This window comes from Quercus robur, chromosome 12, assembly GCF_932294415.1.
Source record: "Quercus robur chromosome 12, dhQueRobu3.1, whole genome shotgun sequence".
NCBI classification, from domain to species: domain Eukaryota; kingdom Viridiplantae; phylum Streptophyta; class Magnoliopsida; order Fagales; family Fagaceae; genus Quercus; species Quercus robur.
In genome coordinates this window covers 1,772,129-1,792,098 of record NC_065545.1, presented here as the reverse complement: position 1 = coordinate 1,792,098, position 19,970 = coordinate 1,772,129, and the positions used below count along the sequence as shown (strand labels likewise).

Sequence of the window (19,970 nt, the reverse complement as noted above, 5' to 3'; positions counted from 1 at the left end):
AAAAAGACTGTTTTCTCCTCGTAGTAATGTCGCGTGAGTCGATGGGTAAAGGCTATATCGGTCATGTTACTATCCATGTCTAGACCTTGTTTAATTTTCTTTTACGTATGTAAGTAAAAAATAATAATAATAATAAGAGTAAAAATTTGTTTTCACTAACTTTCACGTGAACGGTGGTCGGAAAATGTGTTCAACATCGTTAGTACTTTCCCTGTCAAATCCTAAACGGTTTCTTTGCCCAACAAACGAAACAAAAGAAGGTCAAATGTGGCTGAAATAAATTTAAGTTCCCTACTATGCTTTGAATTTGTATGATGCAAGTATTCTAATGGGTAGTTTTTATCTTCTTTACTTTTGTATTTTTATTTTTTTTGTATTTTTAGAAAAAAGAGACATAAAAATTAGGTAAAATTACATATTTAACTCTATTTTTAATAGAGATGGATTATAAAAATCTAATTGAATTAATTTCATGTGGATAAAATATCTAATTTCAAATTACAATTAGGCAACTTAAATTTCAACTAAACCATAAATGTGTAAATTGTAATTCCCCCCCCCCCCTCTTTTTTTCTTTTGGATTTTTGATAATCAAGGGTGTTCATTAATTAGTCTCAAACCTCTTCGACTATATAATTATTTTCTCGAATGTATATAAAGTTATTATAGTGATTCTAAAAATACTAACAAGAAATTTCGAAACTAAAATACTAACAAGAAATTTCGAAACTCAAAATCTCACGGATATCGCAATTTTATTAGTAAAAATGTAAAATTTAAAAAGGTGTTTTACCTTGGTTGACTAAAGAACCCAGAAAATGATGTAAATCAAGCAAAAGATAGCACAAAAAAAAAGATCTATAAGAGCATCCGTAGCAGATGTTCCAAAAATTATGTCATTTTACCACATCAAATGCCTACTTTATTATTTTACCACATTATTTTAAAACATCTCATTTATCAGATGTTTTATAATTCAATTCTATACATTAAAATAATATTTACTACTCATTAACACAATAAACAAACAACAAATAATATACCACATATCTTCCGTACCGTGGCAAATTTGCCACGGTACTGTTCAATGTTGCAAAAAAAAAAAAAAAAATATCCCACATCTACTAAATGGGCTAAAATTGGGTTTTGTGTGAAATATGTGCCAAATATTTAGCATTTGGCACATATCCCACATCTAGTGTGGGTGCTCTAATGAAGTGTGAGAACAGTAGGTTACCTTTGGACATCGCAAACAATATAGCAACTGAGACTGAAATATAAAGGTCACCATTCTCCAACTCTTGAAGTAACCCAAATTCCAAAGACTTCCTATAAACTTACGCACATGACTCAATTTTTTATCGAGAGTTATGTTAATAGGTGCCTTTAAGACAATGATTAATAATATATTTTAGGAAAGTTTTGACAATATATTTATGAAAAATGAAAAAAAACTGTCAAAATATTGATTGTTTTTTTTTTCTTTTCTCATAAAAATTTTCTTTAATTAAATGGATTGTTAACCATTATCCTAACAACATCTGTTAGCATTTCTCTTTTATCAATCACTTGTTTCAATTTTCAATTCATATATAAAATAAATAAATAACTTAAATTCTTGTATACCAATTTCAAGAAAAAAAAAAAAAAAAAACTATTAACTTCTGATACTAAAAGTAGCTCATTTAGTTCAGAGATGAGGTCCACGATTGAACCAAAAAGGAAGAGGGCAACGAATTTTCGGATAAATTTTAGCTAAAAATATATATTTTTTTTAATTAAAATATGATTGGATTTGGATACTAATATTAATCCAATCTAAAATCAAAACAAACTTGTAAGAGGAAGAGAAGGAACTCGTGATGGAAAACTAAGAAACACAATATTGAAATACATCAACCAAAAGAAGAGCTGTTAAAAACATACAAAAAAAAAAAAAAAAAAAAGACAAGGTGTGTGTAAAACTTTTTGTGTGAAATAAACACTACCAACAGAGAGGTCAACTAATTTTAAAAGAAAGAATTTAGAAAACACTAGCTGTTGACTTTGAAAGCAGAGTAAGATAAAGAGAAAGGTATATATGCTCAGCAAAATAACTTCCTTCTGTATAAAAATATATACATCAAAAGAATTTGTTCTGTTCTTGTACCTAATACTGAGTGTCCTCCTGCCTATTTTCATTTGCTTCTTATTACACTTGCCCACTAGGGATTCTTTCAATTTAACTCCAGAAACATAAGGTCTGCAATGTGTCTGTGTCATCTGGGGCTTAATTGATGAAACCTATTGTACCAAACTGAGTGTAGAATCATATGAAAGATATCATACTTCTCAGGCTTAGCATGCCAAAGAAAATGCTTTTGTACCTTCTTGACCCTCATCTGCATCTGGAGATACCTCTTCTCTGGGATTGAAAGGAGTATACTCTTCAAATTTGGAATATCCTCCTCCAAGACAAAAACAGCAAAGGATTCCCAATTCAAAACTTCAAAAAACGGTGGCACAAAATTGTCAGATATAATCACTGGGACGCATTCATAAAATATGGCTTCCACTATGCGTGGGCTGTTGACTTCATAACCCTTTGCACATATACAATACTTGCTGTTCTTCATGTGACGGATATAATTCTTATTTCCCTTGGACTTAGGCATTCGACCAAAGATTTTCATGTCAGGATCTTTATTTTCCCAGTGCTGTAACAGAATTGGCCGTAAATAGCCATGCATTTTTCCTGCAAAGAAAGCAAGAATTGACCTCTGGGAAGCAGGTTTGCCTCCAATATCCCTGAGTGGATTTTTAACCAAATGCACATATGTTTCAGGAAGAGACACATCCTTGCCTAAAACAAAACCTTCTTTGACATCAGCATTGCAGAGAGCTCTTAAGCACTTAGCCATAAGTTGATTTGTTTCTGTTGGGGCCTGAAGAAGTGAAACTTTATTAAAACTGTATAATGTAATTTGTGATGATCCAAAATTCAAGGTTTCATTGCCAAATAGAAATGACATCATGAAATTGTTTAAAGAAATTGGCAATTGAGCCACACATTTTAGAATAGAGAGAACACTATTTAAAGCCATGGATATGATGCCTTCTATGTAAAGAACAAATGAATTTTTAGGTCATTCGTTCCAATACAGAAGAAAAAAAATAATTAAGGTTAACATTATTTTAGAAAAATAAATTCACATATAAATAATTTGTTATTTACACACACGCTTGATGGGGTTGAACCCAAAACCTCAACCTCAACCCACTTTATGGGAAAATAAATTGCAATCTGAGTCAGAGTTCTTTGGCAAAAACTCATTTTAAATGTTATGTAAAGCAAAATGGAACCAGATCAGTTCCCGTGGAGTCCTAAATGCTCCCAAGTATTTACAAAACATAATTTGAAAAGCAGCTTGAAAATCATACCCAGTCATGGCAAGCAACAAGAAAATGATCAGCTCCCCCAGTTCTGTTCCAGAAAGGATATTTTGCTTCAATCAGGTCCAAATAGTTCTTCAAATACTGTATAAGGTTATCAAAGCTGTGTGAATTAGCTATATACAAGGTTTCCTCCAACATTAGAGAGCTGAAGGGTAAGTAAAACAGATGGGCTTTTCTTGGGTCTTTAGTAATGAAATTTTTGTCAGCCTCCAGCAGCTTCATGAACCATCCCTCAGATGCATATATTCCAGTGAGTCGTGGCTGGTGTAATACAGGTTTTTTTCCTTCCCTGTAAATATATACTTTAAGAGTGTCTTCCATTAATTCATAGCTCCTGCAAATTTGGATGATATAAATCAGCCAAAGATGTGAAGTACTTGACCAACAGTTAACTAATTTGTTTGCAAGGTAGATTGTAGGTACAAAAGTTGTGCATCTTTGAAAGAAAAATGAAATTATGAAAGATGAAAAAAGCAACAAGTATTTGCATATTTCACAATTAGATAACATGAAAACAAGAATGTTCTTCCTATTTGGAAGTAGGAAAACATTGCCCAAAGGCCTTTTGCTTAGCTGGTAATCATTGGGTGGAATTGAGGTAGGTCTAACATTAAAATATAGATAAGCCAAAATATAAATAAATTAGAGGCTTTTCTTTTGGGAGGTTGGGGGGTGGAAGAGAACAAGGAAGAATTTGACATACATGAACACATAAAATGGCAGTTTCTTTCTAGCAGTCCTACCCACGGCTCATACAGCTCAAAATAAACAACTAACAAATACTTTATCAGTGTGATTGCTTTGCAAGGAAGAAGGGAAGAGAACAAGTGAATTTGGAGGCAGGAAGAGCTCTGATATTTTCTAGTTGAACTTGGAAGTTACCTTGGTCAGAGTAGAAACAATCATATAGCTTTTGGGGAAGAAAATATCAAATGTAATTTTTTTTTTTTTTTTTGGCTGAATAAATATCACATGTAATGACACCTCAAGGACATGTTCTTAAAACAGAAATTCACCATAAGGAAAAATATATATATATATATATTCAACAAATTTGACTTACTCACCTTTTGAACATGGAAACATTCCTATAAAGAGGGGCATAAAGACTTGGATCATTCTTTATGATAGGTGCATTCTCGACCAGTGACTTTGCATGTAGCAGTTCTTGGTCAACTGCTGAAGGCCATTGTGGTGTCTACAAACAAAACGGAAACATTAAGGAAAAAGACTAAAGCATTTTCTTTTAAACATATTAATTGCCAAAAATATCCTCTCCACCTAAAGCTGAAGTTAACACATACCATTGAATGGTATGAAGCACGATTCTGAAGCAACAAATTGTTCATCTCAGATATTGAAACCACTGAAGAGGTTGGCATCTCAAGCTCTTTATTCACCCCAGTGACTCTGTTAGGGGAAAAAATGGAAGAATTATCACCCAATGGATTGAGTTCACCTCTCAAATTCCCAGAGTTTTCATTAAAATCGGGAGCCGTTGTTATGTCTTTCTCAAATAAAGTCGTGTTGGAATCAACAACAGGTGGTGTACTTTCTATATCTACAACAGATTGAGAAGATGCATATGATGAAGTCATAGGAGGTAATGCAGGCGAAGGGGATGCAAAACCAGCATCTGAACTTTCAATATGTTCTGATGTGGAAGAGTTTTCATCCTCTTCAATCTTATGCATTGAAAAGTTACTATTTGTAGTATCATTCTTGACATAAGAACTCTGTTCAGGTTCTCTAGCCTCCTCCGGTGCAGATCCATCATCTACATTCTTGACAGTATCAGCCATGGAAATTTTATTTGGCTCTACCAAATATTCAGATGAAGACTCCTTATCAGCATTGATTTCCTCATCAAATTTTAGAGATTGGTTTGTGCCTCCATTTCTATCTCGTACAGAAGCATCCTGTGGGTTTCTGTCCCTTCCATTGAAGATTCCGGTATTATTAGCTCTCTCATTAATAGCATATGTAGTGTTTGAACCAATCAAAACTGTCATGTTATTAATCATCTCAGATTTATTTGGTGAATGTCCAGTCCAGATGCTACCATTTCTCACTACCGAAACCTTATCAGCAGAAAATAAAGATGAGAGAACGTTACCATATGGAAGTTCAAAATACTGGAACACTAAAATCGCAGCAAACATCATGCCTGTAACCCATATCAAACTCTTGGTTTCCACCTGACATAAACGTAACAGTTGTTGATCCATTCTGAGAAAATACTCGGTCAATTGCTATTCTAAATGAACAAAATCAGCCCTGCACATTAATCCAAACCCTCAAGTTTATTAGAAAGAAAGCTCTTTTCCTGATTGTTAAAACACTTAACAAAATAAAAAGAATCACTTGCAGAAAAGTTAACACAATAAGGGATAATTCAAGATAAATTAAAACTTCCAAGCATTTATAAAACACCTCTGAGCATGAAAAAAATTCATATACATGCAATAACCATTGGGTTTATCCTGACTGAATAAATAACTTGCTATTAAAACAAATTAGGACAATTAGATTGATGTGATTATTCCCATAGAAAATAAGATAATAATGCTCCTTTATAACTGGATAGAGTACACTACCAGAACTTAGTTTTTTTACAATTATTAAGTTCAAATATGTTAAGCCTTTTTGTATCATACTAACCAACCAAAAGAATATAAAAGCATCCAAATTTGTTTTCATTAAAAAATATCTATTTTCTCAGTATCCAAACAGATTATAAGTTGGAACTTAATATAACATCAAAACAAGTTAATTGTAAATCAACTGCCTCTCAACAGAACACTGTTTCATCCAATTTGCATGAATACCCAAAAATCAGGTTCTTCTTTTTTTTTTTTTTTGCACGGTTTGATAATGTGGGTGTCTAGAGGCCTTCGAGACCTTGACTATTTCTCAGGGTGTGTGTAGTCTTGTGTCCCACACAATCACCAAGTGCTTATACGGAGGAATGGGAGGCAGCCCCAAGATACCAACTTGGGAATTTTGAAGAATGCTTCTCAGGAGACCTTTGAACCACTAGAACAACCCCTTGGGAATCAATATGGTTCCTAGTTGCCAATCAATAAACATAATCAAACCAAATTCAGAAACTTCAAATTTCTACCAAAAAACTTTAACTTCCCAATAAGCAAATTAACAACATTGCACTCGCATTCAACGTCATGCAAGTAAAACAATGTTCATTCATTCTTCGGTTGCAAAAAAAGATAATTCATCCAAAAAAAAAAAACCTCATTAATCTACAACCAAAAAAAGATAGTTCATAATAACAATAAACAAATACTAATCAAACAAAACCCATTGCATGTCATACTAAAGAGAAACCAGAAACACAAAACCCAATAAATAAATAATGAAAAAAAAAAATCGATTATTCTAAATTTATCAACTGGGCTTTTTTTGGTCGTTTCTGTTTTGAAGTATAAATTAAACAAAGTACCTGGTATTTGAGGCTTGAGCTGCTAGCTTGCTACGCTCTTCTGTAAATTGGTTTGGGCTAAAATAGCTATGTCCTTGATATATATATATATATATATATATATATATATATATAAAGCACTGATTCTTTGTTTTATAAAAAAGGAAAGAATAGCCCTGATTATTCTTCCCTTATTTTGAGGTGGGGGAATTGAATTCAGACAATAGCTCTGATTCTGGGCCTTCTCGAAATGCAAAAACGGCAAAAGTAAAACCATGGTTCAATATTCATGAGCTTAGGACAAAAAAAGCCTTGCGCCCGTGGCATTGTCGACTTGGAATATTTTGTACTAGGTGGTTGACTACATGGTAGTTGTCATGAGCTCGTCTCTCTGTGATGCCAAAAATAAAAAGTTCTTCAACGGACACAATGAAATTCTTACAATATTTTCTTAATTTTTATCTGAGATAATTCTATCATTTGGATGATTTCTTTAGTAGTTAAAGAGAAACCGGCATACTAAAATTACGCCTTTTTTTTATATAAATTTGAACGGAAAAAAAGGAATTCTAATTTTGGATATTTTTAATTAGAATATCAAGAAATACCATTCGACCTAAAAATCCTTTAACTAATTTGATTAATGAAACTTTATTGTAGCTAATTATTACAAATTTAACTTAAAAACTAATATTAATATATAGGGAAAACTAAGTATTTTGTCCCTATCATATGCACCATATTTCAATTTAGTCCATAATTTTTTAATTGTGTTAATTTGATCCCAACCTTTCAGTATCGTGTCAATTTAGTCCTTACTGTTATTTTTTTGGATGAAAATTGATGATGCCTCTAATAGCCAAAATAAAAAAAATAAATAAATAAAAAAAAAAAATTAGCTTTCATTAATGTGACCATACACTAAAATTTTATTTTGGCCGTTTGACATATCATCAATTTTCATCCAAGATATAATAATAGGAACTAAATTGACACGACACTAAAAGATTTGGGACCAAATTGACACAATTGAAAGGTTGTGGACCAAATTGAAATATGTTATAAAGGATAGAGACTAAATATGTAATTTACCCTACTATATATTCTGAAAATTTAATTGTTGAATTGCATATTATTTATTTTCTTAACTTGTATGTCAAATTTCGTGTCAATAAGATATTATTTATTATTTAATTTATAAACTTTTTTATGCATAATTTTAAACTACAAAAATTTGAAATCTAAATATTTAATTGATGACATGGTTATTGATCTTTGATTTTCTGGAAATTTTGCAAGTACAAAGAACATAATAAAAAAATGCAATTCAATTATAAATTTGTCAAAATTCACATCCAATAAAAAGATATTAAGTGAAGTTATAGGTTACAAACTTTGTCCTTAGATAATGGAGTTATATGGTATATTTAATATAGTTAACCTAGGTAAGGTATAACACATTTGTTATTACCTTCATTTCACATTCTGCAATACCAACTTTGTTTTTCTTTGTAGCTTCTAGTTAATTTAACTAATAAAGTTTTTTATGGTTGAATAAAAAATTGGATCTTCAATCCCCGCCTACAGAAGCAGATGTCACAAATTAAAACTATCTTAAAAAAAATGTTTTTCTTTCTATCATTGTTTTCATTTTTGTTTAAATTCCTTGTATATTTACATTATTGACTAGTGACTTTACATCATCCATTTTTTGTTTCCTTTTTTTTTTTTTTTAATCTTTATATATTATTTCAATGGATAGTAATTTGTGACAGTAACTAATAACTACGTCATGTTTGTTGTTAATCTTATATCACATTATTTTTTGTTAGTTTACTTTTGTTTTTGGTTTAAATTTCTTATATTTAAGAAGTGTTAAGTCCACAATATTTTCACAACAAATTAATCATAGGTGATAAGTTGTTATTCATTCTAATTTTAATCCACAACTTAAATTACTTTTTTGACCACACATTACAACCAATAACAACCTACCACTTAAAATTTATTGTGAAAATACTGTGAACATAACATTTTTCTATATAGTCATTAATAGATATTAACAACCGTGTTACCTGTAAACGTGATCTATTGTTTAACCACAAATATTTTTTATGCTCTTCTTTTTGTGTGTGGTTTTACCTCTTTTTTTCTAGTTTTCTTCGTTCATATTATTTGTTTTTGAGATCATTTTCAATTTTATAATAGTTTTCACAATCACGAAGTGCTTTTTTGAAAGGCCCTTTTGCTCAACAAATTGGTGTCAAACCTCTACTAAGTAGTAACTAATTTTATGGAAGTAGGCAGGAAATAACGACACCAAAGAAGACAACGAAAAAATAAATAAATAAATAAAAGGCCCCAAAGATGTAGGGTTATTTTAGCATCTAGGCCCCAAAAGTGAGCATTACCCGGTCTTGTATCCTAAAAAAAATCTACAATTGTGCTATAATACCATCACAAATTTGTGACAGTACTTTAGCACAATTGTAAACATAAAATACTCATTCTTATTCAATCTAACTCACTTCTCTCTCTCTCTTTACTCATCCTCTCTCTTCTCTATTTTCTCTTCGTCTCCCTCTTTTCTGTCTGTTGGCATGGTGGCTTTGCTGCCGTGGTTGATGGATTTCTAGATCGACAACAGTGAGATCGGTCGTGGTTTTTTTTGTGGGTTTTTCTTGGTGGTTGTCGGCATGGGTTTCATCGTAGGTTGTCAGTGTGGTTTTCTCTTGGTGGTTCTTGTGGTGGTTACTATTTTATGGTTTTTTTTTTTTTTTTGAGTAACTTTAGTGGTTGTTGTTGGTAGTGGGTTTGGTGGTTTTTTTTTAATGGGTTTTGGTGGTTGGCATGGTGGTGGCTACTGTGATTATGGCGGTGGCTACTAGCTAGTGTTGTGGTGGGTTTGCTTGGTGGTGGCTGGGTTTTTTTCCTTGGTGCCATGGCTGGGTAGTGGGTTGGATGAGGGTTTTGTAATGGTGTGGGCAGTGGTTGTAGTGGGTTTTGTTGGTGGAGGTGGTGGTGGGTTTGGTTGTGTTTGGCTTGGTGGCAGTGGGTTGTGTTTGGCTTGGTGGAATAATGGTAGTGGGTTGTGCTTGGTGGCAGGATAAATTATTTTAATGAGTGGAATAATAAAATAGAATATGAGATAATGGGTGTTTTGTAAAATGGTATGGTATGGTATAAATGATAAAGTAGATTTTGAGATGGTAAAATGAGATTTTTTTTAGAAATGGGATGTGAATACTAAGTGTGTTGGGATTAGGCCTAAACCTAGTCGTAGCACCATTAGGATATGATGACAATGACAACGGGGGTAGTGAGAGAGAAAGCAAATTCGTTTGATAGAAAAGAGGGGAAGGGTAAAAAGAAAAATCTACCATATTAGTTATATTGATATGCCTATTAAACTTAAATATATACAATCAAGATTAGGGGTGTACAACTAACCCACCAACACATTAAAACCGACCCGATCCAACACAACCCACTAGGTTGGGTCAGTTTTTAGAGGTTGGTGAGTTGCAATGGGTTATAAAATTTGTTTTATAGTGGGTCAGGTTGGGCTCAGGTCATTTGATTCACAAATCTGCCTAACCCGACCCAACCCACCTATATTTAATATATATTTAAATTAAAAATATTTTTGAAAATATATTATACAATTTTGTTATTTACTTTTTTAACCATCTTCTTTAATAAAACTCAAACCCTAAGTCTCCTCATATAGTTTGTGTTGGTTTAGTGTTATACTCAAGATTATTTGATTATAAATTTGCTCTTATATATGGTGATGTTGTTCTAATTCTCAATTTAATATTAATAATGGTAATTAAAAAAAACTATCCAACCCAATCCACATGGGTTGGGTTGGACCCTTATGATGGGTTGGGTTGGGTTGGGTTGGGTTGTATTTTTTTTTTTTAACCCACTATGGTGGGTTGGATTGAAAAAACCTCTTAACTCGACCTAACCTGACCCATGCATACCCCTAATCAAGATTAAAATATTTATAATTAATGGTTAAAATTTGATTGAGTATCTTACTTCCACAAAAAACAGTTATTGTAGATTGACCCATTCTCAAAATAATAATAATAGTCATAATAATAGAAGAAGCATGCATTATCGTGTAAAAACATTTTGATGAATAATCTAAGGCACAATTGAGAAATATAGTGACAAGTCATTACAAAATAGAAATATGGTTATATTTTTATTTATGACAAAATTTAACTACAAAATTTGTTGTAGTTTAAAGCTACAACCTTACTCAATAAAATAAACATTACTACATATTTTGAAAATCTAACAGTTGAATTGTATGTTCTTTACGCTTGTAATACACATGTCAAATTTTGTGTCAATTAAATATTATTTATCATATGATCTATAAGCTTATATTTTCTGCGCAATTTTAAACTACAAAAACTTACAATTTAAACAATTTATTGATGACCAAGCTATTAATCTTTAATCTTCTAAACAGTTTTCAAGTATGGAGGATATAAGAAGAAAAAGTAACCAAAATCCACAAACCCATTGTCAAAATCATCCATCACCACTACCATAGCCAAAATCAACCACCACCACCACAGCCACCAAACCCATATGAAAATACATTAAAAAAAAAAAAAAAAACAAACAAACAAACTCAATCACAGCAAAGAGAATAGAGAGATGGCGTGGGTTTGATCGGAGGACTGGGCGGAGGCGTGGATCAGCAGAATGGGGAGGACTTGGTGGCGTGGGTCGGAGGCGTGGATCAGCAGCTTGGGGCTTGGGTCGGCTTGGGCCGGTGACGTTGAGGCCGACGGAAGGGCACGGACTGGGCGATGGGGCTTGGGGAGATCAACGATAGGGCTTGGCGTGGGTCGGCGAGCTGGGTTGGCAGAATAGGTTGGTGATGAGGGAGCTAGCCGGCGAGCTAGAGAGGAAAAAAAATTTTGAGGAAGAAAGAAGAAAGAAGAGATGCTGGAGAGAGAGAGAGAGAGAGAGAGAGAGAGAAGGAAATGTTTATTTTAATGAGAGAGGAGAGAGAAGTGTAATAATTTTATTTATTTATTTATTTTTTTTTTTTTTACCTTTGAGCTACAATGCACATCTAAAGATAGATGTGCACTTTAACTGAGGAACTAAATCTTTTAGATTTAGCTCCACTGCTGAGTCATGGTTTTTTGGTGTTTGAGAGCTAAAAAATACCATTATACTTATATAACACCACTGCTATGAGTGCTCTTACTGTAACTAGGTTGTAAAAAAAAATAAGTTTACATACCCAATTGTGGGGGGGTTTTAAGGCTCCAGTTGGTAAAATAACAACTGAGGGATTTTTACACCCACAATGCTAATGCTCTAACCAAATTTCTTAACTCAAATGATAGTATCGAATTAAGGGAATTGTGGTTTTTTCTACGAGTATTGTAACAATAGACACCCATTAAACAATAAATTTAGGGATATGAAATTTTTGTACATATTAAATTCCTATTTTGTAGATTTTATTTTAAAGTTAGATCAAGAGCTATGCTTATCAATTTTTTTTTTTTTTTAGTTTAGTTGTACATTGAGGGAATAGATTTAATTCCAAAATCTTTAGGGGTATTTGCATCAATCTAATGTTCCGTTTGTTTCAATGAAAAACATTTTATAAAGATAGTTTTTTATGTTTTTCATTATTTTGTACCATAAAAAAAGATGAGTCAAAAGAAAACTATTTTTGGTCAATATAAAAAGTATATTTTATTTTTAGAGATTGTTTTCCATTAAATTTTTTTGGAAAACAATTTTATTTCTCAACAAGGTAAATAAGGGAAGTTAGGAGGTTATTTTTCAATTCATTTAAAGTTGTTAACAAATATTAAAAAAATAAGATAATTTCATAAAAAATGCTTTTTGAAAAATAATTTATTTTCTAGAAAAAACTATTGTTAAAACAAACAAAGCATAACTATTTTAATATTTCAACATATATATATATATATATATAACTAAAGACAAAAATAAAAATAAAAATAAAAATAAAACCCACGCACACGCCACTTGTGGCGACACACTTTCCTCGCTAAAGCCAAAATTTTGTTTTTAAAATTGTATTTTTGTGTCAACGATCTCTCTCTATTCTGTCTTCTAGCTTCTTCTTCTTCTCTCTTGACTGGTGCAACAGACTCTATGTTCCCTATCGCTCTAAATCTAAATTCCGGTGTTCCGGTCGAAATTCCCATTCCGGTCCGAAACTTGGCCAAGTCTATAGATCCACGGATCTGAAGTGAGAAAAAAAAGTTAATGAAGAAGATCTGAACTCTGACGATGAAGAAAATGAAAAAATAAATTTAATGAGCCACTGGCCGCTTAGTGAGATTGAAAGAAAGAAGAAAGAAGATGAGATGAGTCTCAGTTTCTCAGATATTGAACGTGAGGAAGGAGAAGCAGCGCTAGTAAACGTGTAAAGAAGAAAAAAAAACCATAGAAGTATGGTGATATTTCATTTATATATACTTTTATCGAATACAATTATGAGGATAAAACCATATTAGTATGGTTATAGATTTATTTATTTATTCATTTATGTATTTATTTAAATGGAGTCTTATTAGGGTTATTTATTTATTTAAATTTTTTTTTTTTGGGGTGGGGGTAAGGGGAGAGGCTTATTAGGCTTATGAGTACAAAAAAATAATTTAATAGTTTTTTGAGATTTAATGGTTGGATACAAAATTATGGTACTTTTTTCTCTCATACACAGGAGGAGTTTTATAATTCAATTGGTAGGTTAATATTTTCATCAGATATGTCTAGGGTTATAATCCCTTCTTTTGCTGTCAATTTAAAAAAAGAAAAGAAAAAAAAAAAAAAGGTAGAAGTCTCATATAGGAATAAGAAAATATAATAAAATTTTGGAATATCTTTTACAAAAAATTCACTTGCAACAACTTGGGAAATTTAGTAATGATATAATAATAACCACTTTTCTGCAAATGTCCAGCCCCTTTGAGCAAAATAAGATTGAAAAAAGAAAAGTAAAAGAAATCAGTCGTTAAACATTGAAGATTTCATAAGCCAAGATATCAAAAAAATTATTTGAAATTGAAATATGTCCAGCCAAAGAATATACAAGAATACAATGGGCAGAGAAAGAATAAAAGAAAAGATTACTGTTCTCGTATTTAATTACATCAAAAGAATTTGCCAACTATTCTCCAAAATTTCTTATTCTGAGATTGCAACCTGTCTACTTCATTTCCTTCTTGTCCCAATTCCAGTAACATCCAAAAATGCATGTCAACTATGAGTTCCTTGGTTATCAGAAGCTTATTTGATAAAGTCTATTGTACCAAATTGAGTGGAGGATCATATGAAAGATATCGTACTTCACAGGTTTAGCATGCCAAAGAAAATGCTGTTGCACCATTTTGACCCCCATCTGTAGCTCAAGATATCTCTTCTCTGGAATTGAAAGAAGTATACTTTTCAAATTTGGGATATCCTTCTCCAAGACAAAAACAGCAAAGGATTCCCAGTTCAAAACTTCAAAGAAAGGTGGGACAAAATTATCTGATAAGAACACCGGGACGCACTCATAAAATATGGCCTCCACCACTCTTGGGCTGTTGACTTCGTAACCTTTTGCACATATACAGTATTTGCTGCTCTTCATGTGCTGAATATAGTTCTTATTGCCCTTGGCCTTAGGCATTTGACTAAAGATTTTCATGTCAGGATCTTTATTTTCCCAATGCTTCAACAGAATTGGCCGTAGATAGCCATGCATGTTTCCTGCAAAGAAAGCAAGGATTGATCTTTGAGAAGGAGGTTTTCCCCCAAGATCCCTTAGTAGATTCTGAGGTGAGCGCACTAATGTTTCTGGAAGAGATACGTCCTTGCCAAGAACAAAACCTCCTTTCACATCAGCATTGCAGAGTGCTCGTATGCACTTAGCCATATATTCCCTTGTTTCTGCTGGGGCCTGAGGAAGTGGACTATAATTAGGAAAATATATTGATCTAAAGTAATTTAGATGTCATAATGATACAAAATTCAGGTTTTGGATGCCACAATAAAAATGACATTATTTAAACTGTTTAAAAAGCATTCCAAGTTTCATATGCATCCTCTAGCACAAGGTCATCACTCATAATAGAGAAGAGAGAGAAAAAGTGATCATCACATCAACTGATGATCAAATAAAAATACTACTTCAAATTTAGGTTATTCTGCTTTACACATGACAAATAAAATCATTTAGGAAAATTTAAAACATATTTAAAATGTTATGTAAGACATAAAGGGAATCATCCAAATTTCCATTAAGACCTTGTTATGGAGAGGTCAAACGTAATATTGAAATTACTCAACTATAAATAACATATTTAATATTCACCCATAAATAACATGTATTTGGATTAGGGTAAATAACTTAACCCTAAACACAATTCCCAATGTATAACAAACCTAAATGTCCTCAAGTGATTGGCAGAACATAGTTCCAAAAAAGTATGAAAAGCATACCCAGTCATGGCAAGCAACAAGAAAATGATCTGCTCCTCCAGTCCTGTTCCAGAAAGGATATTTCACTGAAATCATGTCTAAGTAATTCTTCAAATGTTGTATAAGGTTCTTATGGTTGTGTGAATTGGGTACATATAATGTTGTCTCCAACATCCGAGAGCTGAAAGGTAAGTAAAAGAGATGGGCCTTCCTTGGTTTTTTCGTAATAATTTTTTTGTTAGCTTCCAGCAGCTTCATGAACCATCCCTCAGATGCATATATTCCCTTGAGTGGTGGCTTGTGGAAGATGGGTTTCTCTCCTTCCCTGTAAATGTATACCTTGAGAGTTTTTTCCATTAACTCATAGCTCCTGCAATTTGGATGGATAAATTAGTGAAGATGCAATTCACTTGAGCATTATAACAAAAAATATAAAAAGATAAAAATAAAAATTGTTTTCATGTGAGGTTGCAGCTAAACAGCCTGTGCACATCTTTGAAAGAAATACACCAATAAAGAATGCTAGAAAACAAACAGCCAGTATATTGCAAAATAATGCATTAATTGAATGTTTCACAAATACATATGTACGTAAAGAAGGATGTGCTGGAACTAAAGAGACATAGCCCCAAGGTCTATATTTAGGTGGTAATGACAAGTGGCATAGAGGTAGGGATGGCATGAATCTTGCTTAGCAGTTGACGTGGATGCAAGATACACCTTTAGATTTGTAATATTTTATCTAAACCATGAAATTGATCCATTCCAAAAGGAGAGAATTCTAATTGGGAAGGGGGGAGGGGGACAAGATTCAAAAGAATTTAACAGATCAATGATACAAATATCTGCAAGTAGAGTAGCATCCATGTCATACAGTCAACTAAAGAACCACTTTATCCTCATTTGTTGTGTGCTGATCCTTCTTCCAGTTTGTCCAGAGAAGATGCAATGTGCATAAATTTTCAATAATACTGATTGACATCAAAAGATCCTACACTTATTTCATCAACAATTCAATAGAAAATGTAGTGTGGCATTAGTGCGCACAGTCCAGACAGCAAAAAAGTGAACAACTAACAGTTACTTTATGAATCTGGTCACTTCTTGAAAGTCACGGAGGGAGGAGGTTGAAGAGAAAAGAGAGGGTTTGTGGGGCGGGCGGCGGGTGGGGTGGGTGTTGGGGTGTTGGACACTATACTTGAAAGTTGCAGGCTCACATGGAAAATCTCACACTTCTAGTGAAAATAGAAAGTTTCACACTTTTATTCAACGGATATGATTAGCTTGCCTTTTGAACATGGAAATGTTCCTATAGAGAGGAGCATAGAGCTTGGGATCATTCTTTATGATGGGTGCATTCTCGATCAGTGATTTTGCATGCAGTAATTCTTGGTCAACAGCAGAAGATCGTGATGGTGCCTGCAAACAAAATTAAAAAATATATATATATATAAGGAAAAAGGCTGAAGCAATTTTTTGTAATTTGAATCTATTCTGCTCTCACATAATAACTGAAAAGAAAAAGATCCCGTAAAGCAGAGGTTTAACACATACTATTGACTGGGATGAAGCATGATTCAGAAGCAACAAATCATTCATCTCGGATATTGAAATTACTGCAGAGGTTGTCTCAAGCCCTTTATTCACCATGGGGACTCTGTTCGCAGAAGAATTATCATCCAATGGAGTAGGGCTAGCTTCCAATAGCCCAGAATTTTTATTAATCTCAGAAGTGGTCGTCCCATTTTTCTCCAATAAGGACGTGTTGGAATCAACAACAGGCGTTCTAATATTTGTATCCACAATGGTAGAAGTCACGGGCGGGCCAGGCGGCAGTGCAGGGGAAGGGGAGGCAAAACCAGTGTCTGCATTTCCAAGATGCCCTGATGTGGAAGCATTAGTTCCCTTTCCAACCTTACCCATTGGAAAGTTACCATCTGTAGTATCATTTTTTTGATAAAAGCTTTGTTTAGGTTCTTTTGCCTCCTCTGGGGCAGGTCCATTACCCCAATTATTTACATTGGCAACTGTGGAATTTCCATTTAGCTCTACCAAATTCTCAGATGAAGGCTCCTTATTAGCATTATTATTTACATCTAATTCTAAGGAATTGTTTAAGCTTCCATTTCTATCTGATAAAAAATCATTCTTTTGGTTCCTATCCATTCCTTCTGACTTTCCAATATTATCAGATCTCTCATGAATAGCATGTGTTTTGGTGGAGTTTGAACCATTCAAAAACGTTATGTTACCAATTGTATTGGGTTTAGATGGTGAATTTCCATTCGGGAAGCCACTATTTCCCACTCCTGAAACCTTGCCAGCAGAAACCAAAGAGAATAGAGCACTACCATAAGGAAGTTCAAAATACTGGAACACTATAATCACCCCAAACAGCATGCCCATAACCCAAAGCAATTTTTTGGTTTCCACCTGACATAAAGAATAAAGTTGTTGACCCATTTTGAGAAACCACAAACTTTATTCTTGGCTGACTTTCAATGAGCATAATAACCTCTGCAAGTTATCCCAAATGCCAAAGTTTTGTTAGAAATAAAGATATCTTCTTAATTGCCAGGAAACTTAATATTTTCTTCAGTCAGTTGTCAAATGCAGTAAAGAGACATTAAAATAACCAAAAAAAAATCCACTCATTCAATAACAGAAACACTTCTGAGGAGCGCAAGTTGAATAGATTATGTTGATTAAATTTAGTGTGACTATTTCTGTGGAAACCAAGATAGCAATGCTGCTAATATTTTTTTTTTTTTGGGAAAAGGGGGGATGTTTGAGGAGAAGAACAACCTAAACTTAGATTTCCACCATTATCTGGTTTAAGAAAGCATCATACATAATTTACTTTTTAAATAAATTCTTATTGTTCAAACAAATTTTTAGTAGATAACTATCAACTGCATACACCAACCAAACAACTTAACAATAAAGTCAAATGCTTCATGAGTCATGGCAGAACGTTGTAAGTTGTAACATCCAATCTGCATTAATATCCGCTTATCAAAAATCAAACAAACACACTCTATAGTTCATAATTACCCACAGAAAATCATAAAGAAAAGAAATTCAGGATCTTCAAGTACCTACCAAAGCTCAAATTTACCCACTTAGCAAACAACAGCGAACTCATATACTTCGCCATGCAAGCAAGAAGAAAGAACTGTTCAGATTTAAATACTTCATCACTCACCAAATACAAAAACACCCATTAATCTAAAGTCAAACAACATAACTTGTACCAGTTAATTTTCAATAAAAGAACAAAAAATAGTTAACAAGACCTTCAAGCACCAAAAAAAAACAACAACAACAACAACAAATTTTCCACTAAAACAACAGAACATCTAATTTCAATTCCATGCTCTACAAAACAAGAACAAAAATAAAATAAAGAAAGAGTCCAACTGTCCAAGCTTTGACTTTAATTTCATAAACTGGGTTTGGCTCAAAATTTTCATTAATTTCTTTTTTTTGTTAATTGTTGTTTACTTTTTGAGATTGAACTTGAAGAAACGTACCTGGCTTTTGAGCTTCGAGCTTCAGGTCCGTCAGTTCAACGACCTTTCGAGGTTTCGTTTACTGGTTTTTCTTCTGGGGGAGCTTATATAATACAAACGGTGCGTGACTTTAATAATGTTTAACTCTTTTGGACATTCTTCTAATCTCGACCAAAAAGAAAGCCACCTCTTTCTTTACCAAAATAAATAAATAAATAAAGACAAAAAAAAAGTACTATTTTTCCATTTTACAGAAAAAACCATCCGTTCAGACAGAGATTATATAAGCTCACGAGCTCTTTATCGATTTGGCTAGTTTTATGTTTCTTTGAAGAGGCAAAAATAATATTTTGGAGTCCGTTTAATTTGGTCCTAGTCGATTTTAGTCCATGTTATTTTTAAGTCAGAGTTAATTTAGTACTTAAGGTTAAATGATTAGAAATGATATGTTCACAACATTTTCACAATATTTTTACAACAAATTCTAAGTGGCAAGTTGTTACTGATTATTATTGTTGGGGCAAAAAAAGTAATTTTAGTGTTAAGTTTAAATTTGAACCAATAACAATTAACCACCTGTGATTTGTTGTGAAAATATTGTAGACGGAAGTGGCCCTTCCGTGTGTCTTAAGTGGCCCTTCCATGTTAGCTTCCCCCACATGACCCACTCGTCAAACCCAATTGAAATCAAATCCCCAAATTGAAATCCCCAAACCCTAACCCACAATGAAATCACCATTCACAACCACAACTCACCTAGTCTCCACAATCAAAGCTCCTCTCATCTCTCGGACTCCATCTACTCTCATCTCACCAATTCCCACACATAATTTTGTACATTCTTTACATTGAATGTTGAATGTATAGAACAATGTATATTCTTAAAACTTGTGTATTTTGAATGTACAAATGGTGTATATTTGTAGAAATTGTGTTTTTTTTTTTTTTTTGACCGAAAGAAATTGTGTATGTTGAATGTACATAATTGTGTACAATCATAAAAGTTGTGTACTTTGAATATACAAAATTTTATTCATTCTTAAAAATAATGTACATTTAATTGTGTATATTCCTTAAAAAAAATTTCTGTTTAACTT

The 19,970-nt window shown here is 32.8% G+C and overlaps 2 protein-coding genes across 3 annotated transcripts; both read right to left on the bottom strand.

Annotated features, from left to right (window-relative positions):
* Window positions 1–1,993: 1,993 nt before the first annotated feature.
* On the bottom strand, window positions 1,994–7,246 carry LOC126708812 (probable glycosyltransferase At5g03795). 2 transcript variants are annotated; one of them, XM_050408772.1, is made up of 5 exons: window positions 6,896–7,246; window positions 4,740–6,503; window positions 4,503–4,633; window positions 3,421–3,769; window positions 1,994–2,924 (listed from the first exon to the last, which is right to left on the bottom strand). In XM_050408772.1, the coding sequence occupies exons 2-5, from the start codon at window positions 5,661–5,663 to the stop codon at window positions 2,259–2,261; spliced, it is 2,070 nt and encodes a 689-aa protein (XP_050264729.1). In that variant the 5' UTR covers window positions 5,664–6,503; window positions 6,896–7,246; the 3' UTR covers window positions 1,994–2,258. The 2 variants fall into 2 exon arrangements, with proteins under 2 accessions (XP_050264729.1, XP_050264728.1); XM_050408771.1 differs by having other exon boundaries at window positions 4,740–5,712; window positions 6,896–7,245.
* Window positions 7,247–13,941: 6,695 nt separating this feature from the next.
* LOC126708813 (probable glycosyltransferase At5g03795) lies at window positions 13,942–19,059 on the bottom strand. Its single transcript, XM_050408773.1, has 5 exons — window positions 18,895–19,059; window positions 16,916–17,878; window positions 16,650–16,780; window positions 15,383–15,731; window positions 13,942–14,840 (listed from the first exon to the last, which is right to left on the bottom strand). Exons 2-5 carry the CDS (start codon window positions 17,822–17,824, stop codon window positions 14,178–14,180), a joined length of 2,052 nt encoding a protein of 683 aa, XP_050264730.1. The 5' UTR covers window positions 17,825–17,878; window positions 18,895–19,059; the 3' UTR covers window positions 13,942–14,177.
* Between the last annotated feature and the right edge of the window lie 911 nt (window positions 19,060–19,970).